The 19570-nt window shown below is 45.7% G+C and overlaps 1 protein-coding gene across 1 annotated transcript; it reads right to left on the bottom strand.

Moving 5' to 3' along the window:
• Nucleotides 1–378: 378 nt before the first annotated feature.
• YWHAB (tyrosine 3-monooxygenase/tryptophan 5-monooxygenase activation protein beta) lies at nt 379–19244 on the bottom strand. Its single transcript, XM_028523958.2, has 6 exons — nt 19033–19244; nt 6564–6866; nt 4519–4642; nt 3501–3664; nt 2481–2576; nt 379–2184 (listed from the first exon to the last, which is right to left on the bottom strand). Exons 2-6 carry the CDS (start codon nt 6861–6863, stop codon nt 2128–2130), a joined length of 741 nt encoding a protein of 246 aa, XP_028379759.1. The 5' UTR covers nt 6864–6866; nt 19033–19244; the 3' UTR covers nt 379–2127.
• Between the last annotated feature and the right edge of the window lie 326 nt (nt 19245–19570).

Below are 19570 nucleotides of genomic sequence, written 5' to 3'. Positions count from 1 at the left end.
GGGACTTGAATGTAATGCAAAATCCATGGGCTACACCAATCTTTCAAGCCCCCAAACACCTAACACCCAGTTTTCAGAAGGTGGGCAGCTTCTGTGTTAATGGTCATTTCTTTCCCCCAGCTCCCTGACCTCTGGTTCCCAAGGATGACATAGCTGTTGCCTCCTTTTTATAGAGCCCAAAAAAGGGTAATCAGAAAGTTAGCTGATTCTGGCAGTGACAGATAGTTCCACACATCAATTCACAGGCAACTAACTGATAAAACTTTTTATTTCACGTTTGAATTTTTACACGTTTCCTGATTATTCCGTGTACGGTGGAAACTAGGACTGTTTAAAAGACATACACAAATCTAGTACATCAATAACCAGGGATTTTTCTTTTTTTGCTCTACACTATTTTCACAACCACGGGTGTGCTTGCTAGGCAATATAACCATCACAGAAGCAAACGTGAGGCAGAATACTGGTAAGAAAAAACAAAGCAAGAAAGAGCTACCAGATATACAGACAGGCTCGTTCCACATTCACTACTGCATTTTCAAGCGCCAAGTATTTAACTGCACATTTTTGTTCGGCTAGAAAGAGGGGATTTTTTTTTTCTCTTTTTTTTTTTTGGTTTGTTTTCATCAGTGCATGAATGTTTCTTCTCTCATTTCAGCAGATGGACAAACAGATGGATACTACAGCTGTGTGGAATGTTACAGACAGTGGGGGGGGATACTGTGAGACTGGTAGGCCCGGGTACTCTGGATTCTCCCCATTGCAAGCGTTCATGCAACTTTCCCGCATTATAGGGTCTTGTTTAAACACGTCTGTGAACGTGGCTGGATGAGTTGGGAGATCTGGTGACAGGCACTAACAAGCATTATCAGGGCTGGCTGTAATACAGGAAGTCATGGACATTTAAAAATACTTTTTTTTTTGGATTCGGATCGTGGTGTGACTTGAGAGCAGCAGCTGTGCCGAGACAGGAAGACAGAGCTACGGTGCTGGAAGCTCTCCGCCACTCCGAGACAAGGCCCACTCGCCGAAGCACTCTCCGATTTCGCTGCTCACCCCCTCCGGCCCCTATCCCTGCCCAGACAGTATTACACCGTGAACAAAAGACACGTAGACGTCAAAAAAGAAAAAAAGGTAAAGAAGCAGGAGGGCAGAAATTTAAAGAGGGAAGAGAAAAAGAAAGCCAACAGTCAGGAAGTGGGAAAGAATGTTTAGATTTGAAAATGTAAAAGCCTGGAGCCAGGAAGAACCCAAAGACCTAGCACTACTCAAGGGAAAGGCAATCTCTGCAGAACATTATTCCTAAAGGTGCCACCCAGGAGACAGACAGGACCACGCGTAAGACACGTGGCGTTCATTCTTTAGCTCATGGTTTCAGGGAAAAGGGGTTCCACGACGGGAGTGCAGGCCGCGCATCGGTGGCGCTGTTGTGGGACAGGGGTTTCAGCCACGGGTGGCACTCTGAGCACCGGACCTTCTCATGGTGTCCCAACCCAGTTACCTGCCATGATCAACTTCAACTTTGCGCTTCCGCAGAGGAAGACACTGGACAGCTGCGGCCATAAACTTCTGAGTGGCAGTAGCCCAAAGCGGTCCAGTGTCTAGGAAGCCCTGAACAGCAGGCAGAGCTGCTGTGAACTGCCACCAGACTCGACTGTGAGTGACAGCTGTCTCACTCCGAGTCCCAGCATCACGACACAAGCTCTGTAACTTTCTGCACAACTTTACAATGGGGTTGTGTTTCAGTGACTGTTCTGGTATCAGATGAACTTCCCAAAAGGTACAGAGAATTCAGGTCTAGGTTTTTCTACCAGTAAGAGTTCTGCTTAGTTACAAAACCCCATAATCACAGTGTTCAGTTTCAAAACAAATTAAACACACAGTAATCCTGTCAATGTTAAAAATCGAAACTTCAGAATGCCGTGGCATTTATGTGACCAATCTGAGTTTGAGATACAAACACCAGCTGATTATCCCATGGACCATTTTTCCTAGGCTGAGGTTGTGAAAAATCGAAAAGTCGATGTACGATTCTTTTTTTTTCCTTTTTCTTTTTTTTTATCGCACAAAGGGTTATATGTGGAGGGTACAGAGTGACACTGAACAGATCACGAAGCACGAAAGACGTTAGTTCTCTCCCTCCCCAGCATCTCCTTCATCTCCCTGGTTCTCCGACGTCCACAGCTGCAAGAGAAGAACAGAGCGCTGGTCAAAACTGGTCCACTGAACTCACTCGGGGAGGCTTCCCGGCCCGCAGCCTCCCGTCTCCCCGGGGCGTTTAAAACTGCCGACAGTGATGGCCACACAAAGGTCAAAACTTTCGCGCTCATTTAAACATGTGAATTTAACCAGTTCAACAATGTGAACTGTACCTGGAAGATGCCAAAGCCCTCTCGAGTCCTAGGCAATAGTGAATTATGAGGTGGGTGAATAGAGACCGTCAACCCTCCAAAGCAGGCACCGAAGCCAGCGGTACTCACAGTGAGATTGTCCCTAAGCAACTGCATGATCAGCGTGCTGTCTTTGTACGACTCCTCATTCAGTGTATCCAATTCAGCAATTGCTTCATCAAATGCCTACAACAAAGAGCCTTTAGCAAAGAAGCCACAGGTTCTCTCGAGCAAGTTTAGCCCAGTTTCTTCCTGCTAACAAGTAAATACAATTTCTCCTCCTGTCCAGTGCTTGGGGAACCCGGGCCATTGTTACTTCATCTGCCAGTTGTCTCAGCAAACATATAATACATGTTTGTGAAGCACCAACCAAGAAGGACCAAAATTCCTAGGTAAGGACTTCACTGTACTCAGCAAGTCAGCAGGTATAACTGTTAAAGGAACATTCGTTCCAGGCAAATTCATCTAATTTCTTAATTACCAAAGACATTTCTAGCAATCCTTAAAAAACAAAAATAAAAACCTCAAAAGGTCTGGATACAAAAGATGAAAGAACGGAAATTCACACCACTAAATCTCATTTGATCCAGTAATGGAACTTTGAAAATACATTTCACATCCCTTTTCTAAATTAAAAAAAAAAAAAAAAAAGAAAAGAAAACCTTAAAGTAACAGTGTGCATGGTCAGTGACTACGGAAACATGCGGAAAGGGCAGCTGGGTCAGCGAGAGATGAGGAGGCAGCCCGGCACACACACAGAACACCGCGGCCCTATTTCTTCCACTTACACGGCCGGAACCTCCAACCTCAGCACCAGGGACATGTAACACGTCCAAGAGCCCAACAGTCCAGAGCTTGGCAAGAAACTACCTTCGCCCTGATTTTCCCACAACCATGCCCTTAAAATAGTAACCAAACAACAGAAGTAAAACAAAAATAGCAGATGTTAAGAAATCAAAAAGTAGGTTTGAATTTATTTCATTAACTCCTACCCGCACCTCCCCAAAGTCTTCAAATAAATCCAGGGCAATGAGTTACATTCAGGCAGTAAGTTACTGAAGAGCACAGCACTGTTTCCTATTGTCAGAGACCACAGAGGGGCCTTCTCACCGTTTTTGCCAGGCTGCAAGCCTTCTCGGGAGAGTTCAGGATCTCGTAGTAGAAGACCGAGAAATTCAGGGCCAGGCCAAGTCTAATCGGGTGTGTGGGCTGCATTTCTTTCTTGCTAATTTCAAATGCTTCCTGGTAAGCCTGCTGAGAGTTTGACACAGTGGCTAAAAGAAAGATTAAAAAATATTAAAGTCTTGGGTTCTTTCACAGGCTGCATAATACACTGGACCACTATCAAATTATTTTACCAAACTTGGCTGGATTAAATGACCTATTAAATGAGGGACTGGTGTCTTGGCAATTTGATGTACTGTATTAAATGTTTTGAAGGAAAACGAAGACAGCTAAGATGAAGCCCACTAAAGCAGTGAAGAAGCACAGCAATAACCTTTAACAAGACAGAACATAAAACCAAAATGCTCTACAGTGGAAAGGTCACGGACTTGAGACCCAAACTTGAATCACCAACTCTTCTTCACTGGGTGCATGGCTTCACCAGGTCTATGGTATGAATCTCCAGGCTTGGGTTTCTTTATCAGAAAAATGAACTGACTGCCACCTAAACTCCCAGGGGTGTAAGGAATAAATGAAGCTCAACAACACCTGGCACACAGTAGGCACTTAATAAAACCACCTACGATTACCACCATCACAGTAACTCATGTGATAAAAGAAACGCATCTCTGTACAGTGGTTTCATGTCATCCAACTTGATTTCAAGTTTCACCTCTAAAAAGAGCTACCAAATAATCCCAAGATAAAATTCTCTTTAAAAGCACTACTGCACCAGACGTTTAATGCCCTCCACTGCCTCTTCCCCTTGGACACATTTTCATCTGTCGCCCCCCGTGACCCTATCGCAGGTCAGCACGACGCTGTGATGTTTCGGACTCTGAGTACTGCAGTGCCAGTGTCCATGGTGAACGAACAAGGGAAAAACTATGTTAAAACTATTATGAAGGAAGACTAGCTGCACTACTGGTCAAATTTCTCTTAAAAAAAAAAAAAGGTTACTTACTTTGCTTATTGTCTCCAGACGCCACCTCAGAAAGATATCTAAAATAATCTCCTTTCATTTTCAAGTAGAACACCTTACTTTCTGGTTGTGTGGCATTGGGAATAAGATATTTGTCCAACAGCTCCTAAAAAATGATTCAGTTTGTTAAGAATCTGGAAATATTCACAAGACGTTAAAACTATGAGATTCGAGATACACACTACCACTTCTAAATAATTGTTTTGTAGATTAAAAAAAATTTTTCCATCCAAAGCTTTTAAATGGTTCTCAGCCCAGGCCCTAACAGCAGGCGTCTGTGTTCTTCTGCTACAAATCCCTGCGCCATCCGCAAGGGGCTGGTTGACTAAAGTGGAGGCGAACAATGGAACGCTAGGCAGGCCTTAAAAATGCCGATGCAGAACTACAGTGATAATATGAAAAGGTTCTCAAAAGAAGTCTGAGTGAAAAAAAAAAAAGATTATAAATACACAAATCCTATTTTAATATTAAAAGATATATGTGTGTACACACACAAAAATAGGTACAGAAAAAGCCTGGAAGGCTATTTCTCAATGTTAACAATGGTTCTCCAGGGGACAGGAACTATCCGCAGGACCCTGGACAAATGCCCTAATTGCCCTGAGCCTCGGTTTCCTCAGCTCTGCACCGGGAAGCACAACAGCCACCTTCTAGGGCAGCTGTGCGAAAGAGCTCACGTACGTAACAGTGCTTAACAGGCTGCCTGGCACGTAGTAAGCACTTAAAAAGTAGCTACTACTAGTACTGAGAATAAATTCCTTTAAACATTTATGCTTACAACAAAAGCAGTTCTGAAGGAGTCCAAGCTTCGTAAACAGAGCAATATTTTCGAAGAGTTGTTTTAGAATGTGGCATCCTGAAAAACTGGTTAAGAGGCAGTAAGTACCATGCTTTCTTCACATTCTTTCAGATGCTCTTAAAAGCTGGTCTACATTTTCAGGAATTATAGCACTTCCTTGCCCTCGGAATACATGCCATCCTTCATCTGAGTGCCAGATGCACCTAACATTCAGGAAGCAGTGCACCATTAACAACCCCCGCAGCACCGACAGGAGACACATTCAGTCACGACAGTCCTACACTGTGAGTCGAACAAAAAGAGCAGCTCAGTGCAAAGGCTTAGTTATAAGGGGACTGGGTCAATCCAGGGGAAAAGGTGCAAGGGGCAGGAGTCATTTCAATACTCTTTGCAGACCGGCAGGGTGTAACTCCGTATGGGTGAGGGGTGGGAGCTGCCGGACGCTGGCACACTCTCCACAGGTCTCCCAAAGAAAGGTGTCATGGGCAGTAACTTGGAGAGGCAGCCAGCGGGGGAGGAGGTGGACCCACAAGTGTGAATTCCTTTTCCCTTCAGAGCAGCCCTCACCATTCATTTCTTACCTGATTTCACCTGGAAGAAAGAGAGTTCCCGGTGGGCCCAGGATGTGAGGGAAGGACAGTATGATCATGATTTGCGCTAGGATGTGTACCCCACCCCGCCCCAGATGGTGGTCAGAGCAAAAGCAGTTAGGAATCAACCCCCGAGTACGGCTTCTATAAAACACGGGACAGGAGAACCCCCAAACCACTGCCATTTGGCTTTGCGACACAGGCCCGAGCTGCCCAACGTGGCTACCTCTCAGACAAAAACGGGACTTTACACTGGGCAGGCATGACTGGGGAAAGGCTGAAAGGCGACTCAGCTCTTTGCTCCTGAAATACAGAGCAGCGTACCTGTAGCTGCATCCATCCGTAACCCTGCCTATCCGGACTCAATCAGTAAAGAAAAGATGGAGGGGTGCTGACTCAAGGTTCCTGTTTTTCACAGGTCTTTTTGAAGGGAGAGGAAAAGTCCCCAAAAGTGATAAGCAACCTCTGATCAAATCAGAGGTGAGAAAATTCACATCATATGCCTGAAAGTTAGTTGCAAATGATCTGTAGTTCTCCAGCATATTCGGACACCTTTGCCTCATGAGCTGTTCTGAGCTGTTTGTACATTAAATCAACACAACCCAGAAGTCCCTTCAGAACAGAAACCCCGGCCTTACCAGAACATCGTTGCAGATGTCCTGCAGCTCCGCCTCTATCTTCTCACGGTACTCTTTGCCCATCTGCTGCTTCTTCTCGTTCCGCTCTGTCTTCTGCTCGATGCTGGAGATGACGCGCCAGGAGGAGCGGCGGGCGCCCACCACGTTCTTGTAGGCGACGGACAGCAGGTTTCTCTCTTCGTTGGAGAGTTCGTGCCCCTGTTCCGTGACTGCCTTCATGGCTGCGGCCATGTCATCGTAGCGCTCAGCCTGCTCGGCGAGTTTGGCTTTCTGTACCAGCTCACTTTTATCCATGGTCATTCCCTGGAACAAGAGCAGCAAAAGGAAAACAGAGACGGGGGGCGGGAGATGGAGAGGGAGGAAGCAAATGAGCAAATGTCAGGCTTCAGGACCCAGGAAATTCACGTGTGCACCACCTTCTCACCACCCACCTGGAAAGAAACACACTTACACGTGAACCATCTACTTCCAGACACCCTTGACAACGCTGACCGGAAGTGCCTATGGACTTCAGTGCACTGCACAGTCTTCCCATTACTTTGGTCTATTAACTGCACCCCCCCAGTCCTACAGGGCAGCTGTGTTCCGAACAACCGCTTCCCCCTTCTCTGAGGTGAAGAAATGGGGGTTCAGAGAAGGTAACACTGTTTGGAGATGAGAAAGCCAGAACCCAACTTCAAGTCTGTCTGTAGAGCTGTTTTCTTCCGCTTTCCTGACCTGCCTCGACACACTGAGACTGCTCCACAATTATTTCTTTAGAACCGTATGCTAAATAGAAGTCCTGGTTCTGACCGAATCTGGGTTTGCTCTTATAGTGTAGGAAAAAAAACATCTTGAGTGAGATGGTTGCTTTAATTTTCAATCTTAAAGCAAAAGATCTGACTTTAAATGTAGTTGGCAGTGCCCATCAGGCAGTAGGTACCTAAAAATACGTGCCATTTTTACCATATCTTCTGCAATTTGCTAAACTGGACACAGGAACACACTGCAGCATGAATTACCTGCAGGCAGATCTGGCCCCACCTAGCCCCAGACCTGCTGCTCCCCAAGTGTAGGACTTTGGTCACATCGCCTAACCTGTTCGCTTCAGTGTTCCTGGAGGGAAGTAAGAAAGCTACCAGCTCTCCACAGGCTGCCGTGAGGAACAGACCGAATCCATGTGAAGACGCTTTGAAAGGCCCACAGCATTATGCTGTTCACAAGTCTCAGGCACTGATCTGTGCATGGTACAGGTCTCAAGGCGTAAGAGAGTGTATTCAACAATATGTACAGCAACAGAACTTCAAATGATAACTGAGTTCATTTAAAAGTTTCTCTGAAATAGACAAAACTCTTAGTGGCTTCACTTTATCATTTTACCAAACCCTTTATACACCAATCAGTGAATACCTCTTAAATTGTTCACCTCACTTTAGTCAATTCCCCACTATAATTATCATCAATACAGAATACTGCAAGTTTTGGATAACGTGTAGCTAAAAAATTATTTATTACCCAGTATGAATTAGTTTTATGTATTGTTGGCTTAAATGTCAATATACCCACCTGTGTCAATGTAAAATGCACTAGTATACTAAGTACATAACAACCCACTTTAAACAGTAGCACAGTATCGGTATTTTTAAAACAAATTCTTTCATTACTATATACATGTACCACAATTTAAGACTGAAAATGGTTAATAATTTTAAAATAGCAAAGGAAATATAACCCCTACTCACAAAATGGTTTTGCCTCTCAGAAGTCATTTCTGTATTTTCAAGGAAGAAATTCTACAGACAGGGCCCTACCATACAAAAAACCATTTTCTGAGACGGAGCACAATGAGGAGATACACCCCAAATCTAGACAATGCAGAAAGAGCTGGTTCTCTCATTCGGAACAATGGTGTTTCTACCCCCCCCCCCCCCGGCTTGTCACTTATGTCGCATTCAGAGCTGTGTTACAGGTGCAGCTCGCTGACTGAGCTCACACTCAGTGAAAGTCTCACCTTGACCCATTTGACAAGTTCACCCACATCACTACAGCAAAACTGTAGGAGAGAGAATAACCCTCATGAAATATTCCATTTACTCTCCTACATTTCCCAACAACCCCTGCACTTCGAAGGTGTCACGTGATTAGTTCTGTCCAATGAAACGTAACCAGAAGTGACACTACTTCCAGGCTGAAACTGCGGGGAGCCTACGTGTGATCCTCCCGGCTCTCCTCCTACAGCAGCCACCTAGAAGGCCGTATGTTCTGGACGGTGCTATCACAAAACTGGAGTTTTTGTGACCTGTGTCTGTGAGGTGAAGGGACTCCTGTACACCTGTGCTGGACATGCAATGTGAAAAAACTTTTGTTGGATTAAACCACTGAGATGGTGGGACTGTTTGTTACCACAATACAACTTCGCCTGCTCTAATACAGGCACATCAAAAATTAATTCATCATCTTAAAATGATCTACTCTCTCAGTATGTCTAACTTTCTTGACCATAAAGTATCTGGGATCAGGACACTATTTCCATCACTACTAAACAACCCTACCCCATCGTTCCTAAAAGAGAGAAGCAGAAAGAAGACAACTTTAAACGGACTTTAGAGACACACGAAGGGCCAACGCTACTAAAGGAGGCCTGGGGACTCTTCGGCCCTACCAGGCTCCGCGTCCCCCACCCCCATTAAGATGCGCACCTCCTCTCCCCCTTCCCAAACACTGAAAGTTAAATCATACCTCTCTGAGGAATCCTGACTACTCCCTGGGACCTCCCAAAGTACACGCCCTATTTCTCAAAATGAAATGTTGATCTTTCTGGTTTGGGGCCAACTATTTCAAGCTTCTTTGGGATCGCTGCAGAAGCTCCTGGCGATTGAGAACCCATCACGATATAGTAAGACTGAATATAATACATGCCTTAAACAAAGTATGCATTTGTTTAAAATTTCTGAATCACACACAAAACAACTTACAACAAGAGAAAGCCATGGCTAAATGTCCTGATGCCTGCTGCTTACGTAACGTAACTTTAGACTTATATAACATGGATTCTGAAGCAGCTAGACCAATTTCAACAGGAAATGGGTTACACAACACCCAGCAGTTTGGAGGAAGGCAGCAGACAACAGAGAAATTAAATTGTTCCTATTTCTACATCTACAATAACCCTCCCATGCACACCCTTTCCCTAGCCCCGCTGCTTTCAACCGCTCCTTACCTTCAGCCCCCTCTTCATGTCACTGCTACCAGACCCATTTGGTTCCTATCAAGTCACTTCCTGCTCAAAATTATTTGAAGCCCCTTAGTGCCAATAGTAGAGTCAGATTTCCTCCCATCAGAAAACACTTTCCAAACTATCTTCCCTGGCCTTTTCCCAAAGCATGCCCTCCACACAACATGTGATTCTGTCAAAATGGGTTTCTTTCATACAAAGGATGGAGCGCACCAAGCCACTCCTCTACCTGGAACGTCCTTTCCCACCTACTCGGCACGCAGAATTCCTTCCGGCCACGGCTCCTGTGTCTTCCCCTCCATGGAGCCTTCCACAAACTGCCAAGCCTGAGCTGTCTAACATGACAGCCACCAGCCACAAGTGGCTAGGGCCACATGTTTAAATAATAATATTTGGAATATGGAATTAAATGTTAAAAAACTATTAAAATTAATTCCACTCATTTCTCTTTACTTTTTAAATGTTACTACCAGGAAAATTTAAACTACACGTGGCTCATCATGCCTCCACCCTTACTCAGTAACTTTCAACGACTCTTTTGGCCACTCCATCGAATCTAAACTACTGGCTTTCACAGTCCCAACTCAGCTCCCCAGACCCGCCAGACTTCCGCATCCAGCACTCTCCGACACGCGCCCTGCTCCCGGGCTGGACGCCCCTGCATTTTAGGCATGTTCGAGCATGCCTAGAACCGCTTCTGCACAGGCGTCTTATCTGTGGTTTCGCTTTCCAGTTTGTTACCTGCAGTCAAATGCATTCTCAGAATTCCAGAAATGAACAATTCTTAAGTTTTATGAGTAGCGTGATGAAATCTTGTCATGTCTGGTTCTAGCCCACCCAGAACGTAAATCCCCTCTTTGTCCAGAGTATCCACACTGCCAACGTTCCTTCAGTGGCCATCTTGGTGGGGGGCGGGGGGGGGGGGGGGCGACACACCACATTCACTTAACTTTTATTACAGTATACTGTTAAAATTGTTCTATTTTATTAGTAGCTACTGTTGTTCATTTCTTACTGTGCCTAATTTACAAACTAAACTTTATCATAGGCATGTTATGTACAGAAAAAAACGGCACATACAGGGTTAGATACTACCTGTGGTTTCAGAGGGGAAGTACTACAGTTCCCTTCCTCTAGAATGCTGTTTACTTCCTGCCCGTGCAAACTCCATCCATCCATCTCAGGCCAGCAGGCCTTCCCCGACTGCCCCACCCTCCCAACAGGCTTCTCTTTACCTGCGTTCGTGTGTTCTGTGGTACAGACGATGAGCGGTGTACCGTGTACGTTTCACGTGTGCATGTCCTCAAAGAAAAGCTTCACATTTGTTTCTCATCTAATGCCTAAAGCAGACCAATCACAAAACGAATGCCTAAACAAGTACCTGTGAAGTTTTTCAACAAATCATTACCGGGAGGGCAGGAAGAGCACAGGCTGCCTGCACGGGGCACGGCAGAAGGCAACAGGGCAGCGTGTGCCAGCAGGGTCTGCCACCGCACAGCCACAGGAGCTCATTCCACCTCAGTCTCAGCTCCCCACCTGTGAACAGGAGGCAACGGCTTCGACCTGAGAGGCTGTGGTGCTGGGAAGACGAGGGCAGGGAATTAAAGAACAGTAAATCCAAACCAATTTTTTAAAATGCACAGTGCACAACACTCCTCTCACAGTACCTTTACATCACTCTTTTCGCCCACAAAAGGTGAGCCTGGATTTAAAAAAAAAATATGCAACCCATGGGAAGGAAGAGCAAGTCTACATTAATACTGCACAGGAAGTGAATTTGTCACAGTGTTAACATCCTAGACAAAACTCCACCCTTCAATGTCCTCAAAACGGACACAAATGGTAACTGTAACAGTTTTACTCAACAGTTCCCAACTGAATTTCCTGGATGTCAGGTGGTGATAGTGATGGTTTGTTATCAGGACTTACTTCTCTTCTGAGCCTCGTGAAGGAAGGGCCCAGACCAAGACAAACACTGGCAGGGCCGCCTTTACCTGCCTCCTAAAATGCCTTTAAAAGGCCACAGTCCATCATCAGGCCTGTCACGAGCAGCACAGGCAAGACCGCAGAGCAGAAAAGTGTACGAAAGGCCAAAAGAGGTCTAAGCCCGCAGCGGCCAGGAGACTTCCTCGTGCCGCACAGACCAGGGGAGGCCCGCAGCTCCAGCAGGACGCCGGCCACAGGGTGACGCCGCCGGCCGTCTGGGGTTCAAAGGCACTAGATGCAGGCACGTCAGAGGACAATCTAAGTATCTAACAGGGGAGTGGTTCCAGGAGAGAGAAATGTTACAAGATTACATAGCCATCAAAAGAATTTAATGTCATTAAAATTTCGTTTAAAAGACACGAACGAGAGGAGGGTAAAGCTGCACCGCCATTATTTCATCTTTGTAAAATATCCCCTAACAAACATTATGAAGAATAATTCTGCAAGTACCCATGAAATTATAGAATTTCCTTCAAATGGAACCCCAAATCAGACAGTAAATGCTGAAACAAGAGCACACCTATAAACTAACCTAGCTTCTCTATCTCCATTCTTTGCCCAAGGAATATTTTTCTAGCCAGGGCCAGAATACCGAGAGGTTATTTCCCAGTGGCCAGAAAAAGAATCCAAGGATAAGAAGGAACAGACAAGCAAACAGTTATCCATTGTTAATCCATATTTTAAAAAAAAAAAAAGCACCGCAAAGAACAAGAGTTGAAAATGACAGCCGTGGCTTTTGGAAGTCTTAACTTTCACCTGTTTTGTTTTCAAGGCAAAGAATAGCCTCAAAATTTAATTGAGTTTAATAATTTGCTCAAGTTTAAAACAAAGACTTGACATCTACTTTCCCGTGTGGGGATTACCGAAGCCCCAACGTGAAACATACACGAGCAGGATCCGTTATCAGGAAAGCCCTACATACAACAAATCTGAGCTTCTCAAAGAAACTAGGTGATTTTAAAAAGTAACTTTTCTAAATCTGTTTCCTCAAATGTTAAAAGGAGACATTAATAGCTAACAAGCAAGATGACGTACATAAAATGCCCAGATAGTGCTGGTTGGAGAAAAGGCTCAACAGGCAAATGTTCTTAAACTACTTCACAAAAATGTAAAGTACAACGAAGAAAAGACCAGCGTTTCCAAGAACTGTTTTGACCAGCAGCTGAGAGGGCGGTTCCAGGGCAGGAGCTCGAGAAGCCAACGCATACTTAAGGGTTACAGGGCTGCTTCCTGGAGCAGGACCAGCTAGAATGAGAGGGGACCGGCTAGTTCAAAGGTGACTGGGTCCCGCCTGGCTTTGTGGGCGGGGGTGGGGTTCCCCACAGGAGAGAAAAAGGAAACTCCACACAGGGACCGAAAACACAGATGTCTAAATAAAGTGCACTCTGTTTTTCTAGATGAAACAGAAATCAAAGGCCAAGGCAGATACAGAAGTGAGAACAGGTATCAATCTGGAGAGAGGAAAACCTCCAGGAACATCTTAAAAATCTAGGCTCCAAGGTTCCCAGATTGAGCCCAGGGTGAGGAACTGACAGCAAACTCTGAGTAGCGTCCGCAGACGTGGCCCTGCAGTCCCAGAATCATAGAATGCCCAGAGCACCACAGAGCAAGGCACAGCTCCGGAGTCGCTCTGCTGCAGGAAAAACCGACGCCAAGCGACCACAGCAGGGACTGAGGAAGTCAGTGGGACCAGGTGGTCAGTGGGTGTTCCCCAGAAAACGCATTCCTGGCTCTTAAAGAAAACTACTCACTGCAAACACCCACTCTAAAAATGTCTGTGTGCTGTTCTACACGCAAAATTCAGAGTCCTGTAATAAATTTAATTCCATTCAAACATTTGCAGGCCCTTTGCTAGAGAATGAAACACAGCATGTCTCAAGTACAAAATCATTAGCACAATGTCCAGAGAACACAGAATTGTGGAGGGAAACCGAATTTCTATTTGAAAACCCCTTCCCTCTCTCACATCAGTTGCTGACTATCATTGGTAATTATGTCAGATTAGCCAAAATATAACCTAAAACAATGGAGGTAGTCGGTGATATGCCCAAGGTCACGCAATGTGAATCAATAGCAAATGGAACAATAAATCGATCTCTTGGCTTTAAGTGATCAATCCTGGCTTTAAGAAGACAATATGGTAATTCTGATCCATAAGGACAGCTCAATCGGTAGACCTTATGAACTGGGTTCAAAAGCTCCGGGCCCACTAACAGAGCCACACCCCACCTCCACAGGTGACCGGACCTCTGCGAGTCTGTCCTCGCGCATCACGCAGGCAAACCCCTCAGCAGGGCTCATATAAGGAGTACACCCGTTCCCGATGCTCTGCACACTGTAAGCACCCCGATGTCAGCCCCAGTACACGCCACACAGATTCTAACACATGGTCAGCTGGTGAAGGGACACTTAATACAGGCCTCGCTTCTCTGCAACTCAGGTGGCTTTCTTTAAAGACTTTTATGAAAGAGAGGCACATGTCAACTTACTCATGCCTCGTTCTACAATAGCAGTTATCACACTTTACTGTAAATGTTGTTGGCTCCCACACTGGATTGTGAGCTTCAGGTTTTTATCTGTGGGTGCCTGTCATGCTCAATATGAAACTTTTATCAAGTGAAGCATTTTTTTTTTAAAGGAAATGAACAGGTTGCTATTTCCTACGTGGACAGAGGCAGGCAGACCTCACCTATAAAACACAGACTGTATTTCTAACTCTGTCTTGGATTACTTTTATTCTTTTTAAAAAATGAAATTAGGTAACCTTGGTTAATAACATTATGCGTAAGTTTCAGGTGTACAACATTATGATATGTAACATATAGATATACTATCTGTATGCTACACTGTCGCTCACCACCCAGACCTAGTCTCCTTCAGTCTCCATGTGTTTCGACCCCCTTCCCTGTGGTAGCCATCACACTGTTGTCTGTGTCTGTGAGTCTGTTCGCTGCTTTTTATTTGTAATAGAGCCACTTCAGCTCCAATCAGGAGAAAACACTACACTTTCTGAATGTTTCTTAGCTACCAATTATTGTATTTACAGACTGAAACTGAGCTTCAACAAGCCCTTGGAATACTTCCTGTCCATCTCCTCTATTAAAAAGTTCAATTACTTAGCTATAAAAACGCCATACCAGCTAAATGGTTTAGTAAAAACAAACACAAAATTTCATTAACTGTGGTCTGTGTAGATGTGCAAGGCACTAAGGGTTTGTATCAGCTCATTTAATCCCGAGAATCCCGTGAGGCAGGTGTCACTGTCCCATCTACAGATGCCAAGAGCTACCTGCCCGGGGTCACACAGGCGGATCTGGGACCTACTCTTTCCTCTACACAGCACTACTTCTAAAGATCAATTACAACGGTCACTGCTTACTTAAGGAAAACACAGAATAGACAAGTCTTCAAAAATTCTTAAGAAGTTAGTACAATGAGGTGTGAAAACTGGCCTTAATTTATCTAGCTTTAAAACCCCCAATCAAACCAAGCAGCTGGAAACAGCATACGCCAGAAACTCACCAGACTGTTAAACAAGCTTTGGGGCAAGGTGTGCCCCAAACACCACCGGGGCGCTCACATCTCCTTTACTGCTGCCTCCAACCTCTGTCCTTGTCAAGGCCATTCGAAAATAACTTTTATTGTTGGGTCTCTTAGGGAAAACAATGCAACTTACATAATAGAGGAACGACCAGATTCTTTTAAAAGTCATCTCACTCAAAGTCTGCTGGGAATGGCTTGTTTTCTTGAGTCCCTCGATCAATTTCATCTCATTGTAAGTATTACAAACACATAATGATGCCCACATTAGCTCTTTTAGCAGAGAAAGCAGTAAGATGACTGCATTTTGGCATACACATTACAAAACAGAAAGTACACCAGTCTGTATTTCCTTCCTAAGCAGTCCTTTTAGAGAAATTCCCTCAGAATCCAACTCTTAGTTTCTCCATCACGATCACTACAGGATCATATTTGTACTGAGACCAAGATGGCTCCAAATCTTCAAGTTTCTATTATACAATTACTGTCTTCTCCCCAGCTAATGAACCGTCACCTCTCCCTATAAAAACGTAGGAACCCAGAAACGTCAAGTTCCTCTGCAAGTACATCTTAGTTCATTCTCTAGGGTATCCTTCCTCACTTAAAGGAAAACTGCTCAGTCTGATGCCACTGACAGAACAGGCAGCATAGCAGATGTTAGAATTCAGATTGGAATTTTCTCTCTACTTATGTAAATACACTCATCTCCTCCCTAACAAAACACAGAAAATTGAAAACTCTACAAAAAAGGTTAGCATGGTAAAGAAAAGCTAATAAAGGTGGCTTGGACCGAATTCAATGAGAGGAAGAACCAGGACTGGACAAATCAGTGCGCCCCAAGTAACTGATGACATTCCCTCTCCTATGAAGCAAATACTAGGGAAAAAGTCTTTCACAAGCACTATCAACCCCCCCCCCCCAATAAATCACATTGTACCTATTTTCAAAAATAGCTAAAATTCCCGTTTAAACACAATTACTTTAACAGAGCACTTGTGTACAAAAAACATGAAGGAGAAACAGTGTTCACATGAAAGGTATATATATGTACTGCTCTACTACAAGTAGAACCCTATCATTACAGCCAGACCGCCTGGGTTTGATTCCTGGCTACAACACTTACCTTTGTGTGTGTGTTTGTATCCCTAGGAAATTATTTTAAGCTCTCTGTGCATCAGTTTCTTCATCTGTAAGATGAGGCTAACAGTCCTTAGCGATTATCGCTTGTTATAAAGATTAGTGAATATGTGTAAAGCACTTAAAACAAAATAATCGATACAAGTGGTAGCTATTATTATACATTGTCTGACCTACCTCATCGGTAAATAATGAATGGATGAACTCTATCTATGTGCCTATGCTATACATACACACATATGTCTAATCTGTGTATGTATATATTCATTTACATGGAAAATAACATTGATTAAATACCTACGATATCTCAGATCATTATTCTGAGTTTGTCACAGTAACACTTTAAGGTTGTAACCATTTGCATTATAGAGACAAGAGAATGTGCTGGAAAGACTGGCTACATTAGACACAAAATAAGGTTCTATGATACTGTGTCAATTTTTGAAAGCATCATGTACAAAAAGGTTTGGTCTCATCAGAATGCAACTGGAGAGAAAAAAAAGAAAGCCATTAACAGTGAACTCTGGTTAGAATACAAAACCAAAAGCTTGGATTTAATTATCTACAGTTTGGAAAAGGTCTCACAACCCTAGAGATACAGAAACCAAGAAGCAGAGAATTCAACACACTGAAAAATCACAGTCAGAAAATGCTGCAGGCAAGACCAGAATCAAACTGATCTGACTCCAAGTCTAGTGCTCTTTCTGCTTCTGTATCCATAGCCAAATGGGCAAAACACACTTTCAGCACTGGCCCGGAAATCTGGAGACTCTGCCTCGGGAGCTGGCATCATGGGAATGGGCTCAGCCTGGTTTTATGGAGCTGCCTCCTGGATCTCCCGAGCTCCAGTTCTAAAATGGCTTCAGCAGCACACTAGCACTGCACGATGGGAAATGCACAGAAGATTACAGGGTAGGAGCCATACCCCAGGGGCTGACAGTCCATAAATATTTACTACTGATGAATGAAGATATTCAATCCGAAACCCAGGTGTGTGGTCTGGGCCAAATCACCTCACTTCTCATAAAGACTCCATCTGTAAGATGGGTGAATGGTTTCTTATCTCACTGAAAGGAGGGGCTAGGAAAATAGTTCAGCAGTTGCTACTGAAATTATTAGCCTTCTGTTCCGAAGACCACACGTACAATTCTAATTTGGGTCCAGAAAACTGACAGGTTTTATATCCTTATCATCCCCCATGTGCTGCTAAAGCCACAGATCCACAAAAAATGAGGACTCGGGCAACTGAGACACATACTCCTAAATAAGGAATGGCGTGCACTGGAAGTGTTCAAGAAGAATCACTAAGAACCAAGGACTACTTATACATTTAAATTTCTAACAGGGAAATGCAAAAAGCTGAGTAGCCACGTGTCCTGTTCTATAAACTGCATGTGTGTGGTTTCATACGAACCATTGAGAAAGTGAAAAATGCAATTTTTATAGTCTTACAAAAACTTCATCTTTCTGTTTGGGTTCCCGTGGCCGTCTGATTTTATGTTCCTAACATCTTGACAAATTCCGTCTCCCACACAGGGCAAGTGAAATCAGGGCCTGACGCTATCTGGCTTCACCAAAGAGACAAGCAGTGAAGGCAAGGACACGAGACATACATTTTTACAGAAAGCTCGGCAAATTATTTTACCAATACCGCCACCTTTGAAAACCCCATTACATGCGAGTCTCCATTTGCAATAGACAAAGATGTACTCATCCTATGAAGAAAAGGGGCCCAAATCACTCCCACCCCTCCCTACCACCTGGGAGGCCATCAGGCAAATTTCAGTTCTAGAACATGCTTACACACAGTATGGGGGAATTTTGGGCGAGGACAAAAGACTCTGGCAGTAATGACAATAAATATCGTGCGAAAATATTCAGTGCTCAGCTTCTTTTTTTTTTTTTTTTTTTTGAGAACCCAGCCTGACTCAGTAACCGGTGCCAATAAAGGCAATTTCTTGATTCAAACCTCAACCCTGTGCTTCCCAGGGAATCTCGAGTCCTGCCAGGCTCCAAAACCAGCGAACGATGATGAAATGGCTTTACTGCAAAGCGGGAGGGGGTTTTCTCTCGCCTCTCTCCCAAGGTTAAACCCCTTACCCATCCTAGGGGAGTGGAGCCAGGGGCACTGGGGCTCGAGAAGTCGCCCGCATCTGCTTCAATTCTAATTTTTGGAAACCGGAAAGCGAGCAGCAGGAGTGACAGGGCTGAAATGGTCGGATCTCGACGCCCAAGGCACAGGGAGGGGTCGCACGGGGATCGAAACTGGGCAGTGAAGCAGGTCCCGGGGTGCGCGCCTCGAAATCCCCTCCGGCCGGGTACAGAGCCGCACCCAACCCGCCGGGCAGAGACGCAAGCGGCGAGGGCAGCTCGGGCCTCTCCAGGAGCGGCGGGGCCGGCCCCGGAAACAGGGAGGGGCCGCGGCGAGACTGGGCCCGCGCTGCTGGCGGCCGCGCGGGACCGAAGAGGGCGCGCGCCGTTACCCTCGAGCCCACCTGGGGGTCGCCCTGGTCGCCGCCTTCACCACCACCTCCGGGAGAGTTCCGGGATTGGCCCCACGGGGGCCCCGGGCGGACCCCGCGCCGCACTCACCGTGGGAGGTCTGCAGGGGACAAAGACGCTCGCGGGCGGTGCTCCGTGCGCGGTGACCGCTTCCTTCCCAGGCCTACTCCTCAGGCAGCAGCGGCGGCGGCGACAGCGGCTGCAGTGGCGGCGCGGCAGCTACCCCGGCTCCGGAATCGGCGGCGGCGGTGGCGGCAGCTCCACTTCCGCTCCGGTCACCACTTCCGCTCCGGGCCGAGGCCCGCCCCCGCCCCTACGCCGTCTCCTCATTGGACGAGCGGGGCACGGGGTTGCCTGGGCCGCCCTAGAGGGGCGCGACGGAGGGAGAAGGAAGCGGCGCAGAGGGCCGGCTCGCAGCGGAGGGCGGAGGGCCCGGTCCTGGAGCGCGTAGAAGGGGGGCGGAAATGGGGGCGGGAGAGCGGAAAGAGGAGGTGGAGGAGAGGGGGTAGGTAGTGGAGGGCGCGGAGGAGGGTCCAGAACTGGGATGTGTGGGAACAAGGAGGACCGGGCGAGCTTTGAGGTTGGGCGGGCCTGAGGCCCTCTTCTCTGAAGCTAAAACTCACAGGGC

This window comes from Phyllostomus discolor, chromosome 9, assembly GCF_004126475.2.
Source record: "Phyllostomus discolor isolate MPI-MPIP mPhyDis1 chromosome 9, mPhyDis1.pri.v3, whole genome shotgun sequence".
Taxonomy (NCBI): Eukaryota; Metazoa; Chordata; class Mammalia; order Chiroptera; family Phyllostomidae; genus Phyllostomus; species Phyllostomus discolor.
The sequence above is the reverse complement of the archived record's forward strand: the minus strand, read 5'-3'. Positions and strand labels throughout refer to the sequence as shown.

What these genes read in the sequence shown, in the direction of transcription:
- YWHAB (XM_028523958.2), bottom strand. Translation starts at nt 6,863, where the DNA reads ATGACCATGGATAAAAGTGAGCTGGTACAGAAAGCCAAACTCGCCGAG. An exon ending in GTCTGGAGACAATAAGCAAA is followed by an intron (nt 3,665 to 4,518) that starts GTAAGTAACCTT and finishes TCTTTCTTTTAG; the next exon opens with CCACTGTGTCAAACTCTCAG. An exon ending in TGCTTAGGGACAATCTCACT is followed by an intron (nt 2,185 to 2,480) that starts GTGAGTACCGCT and finishes CTTCTCTTGCAG; the next exon opens with CTGTGGACGTCGGAGAACCA.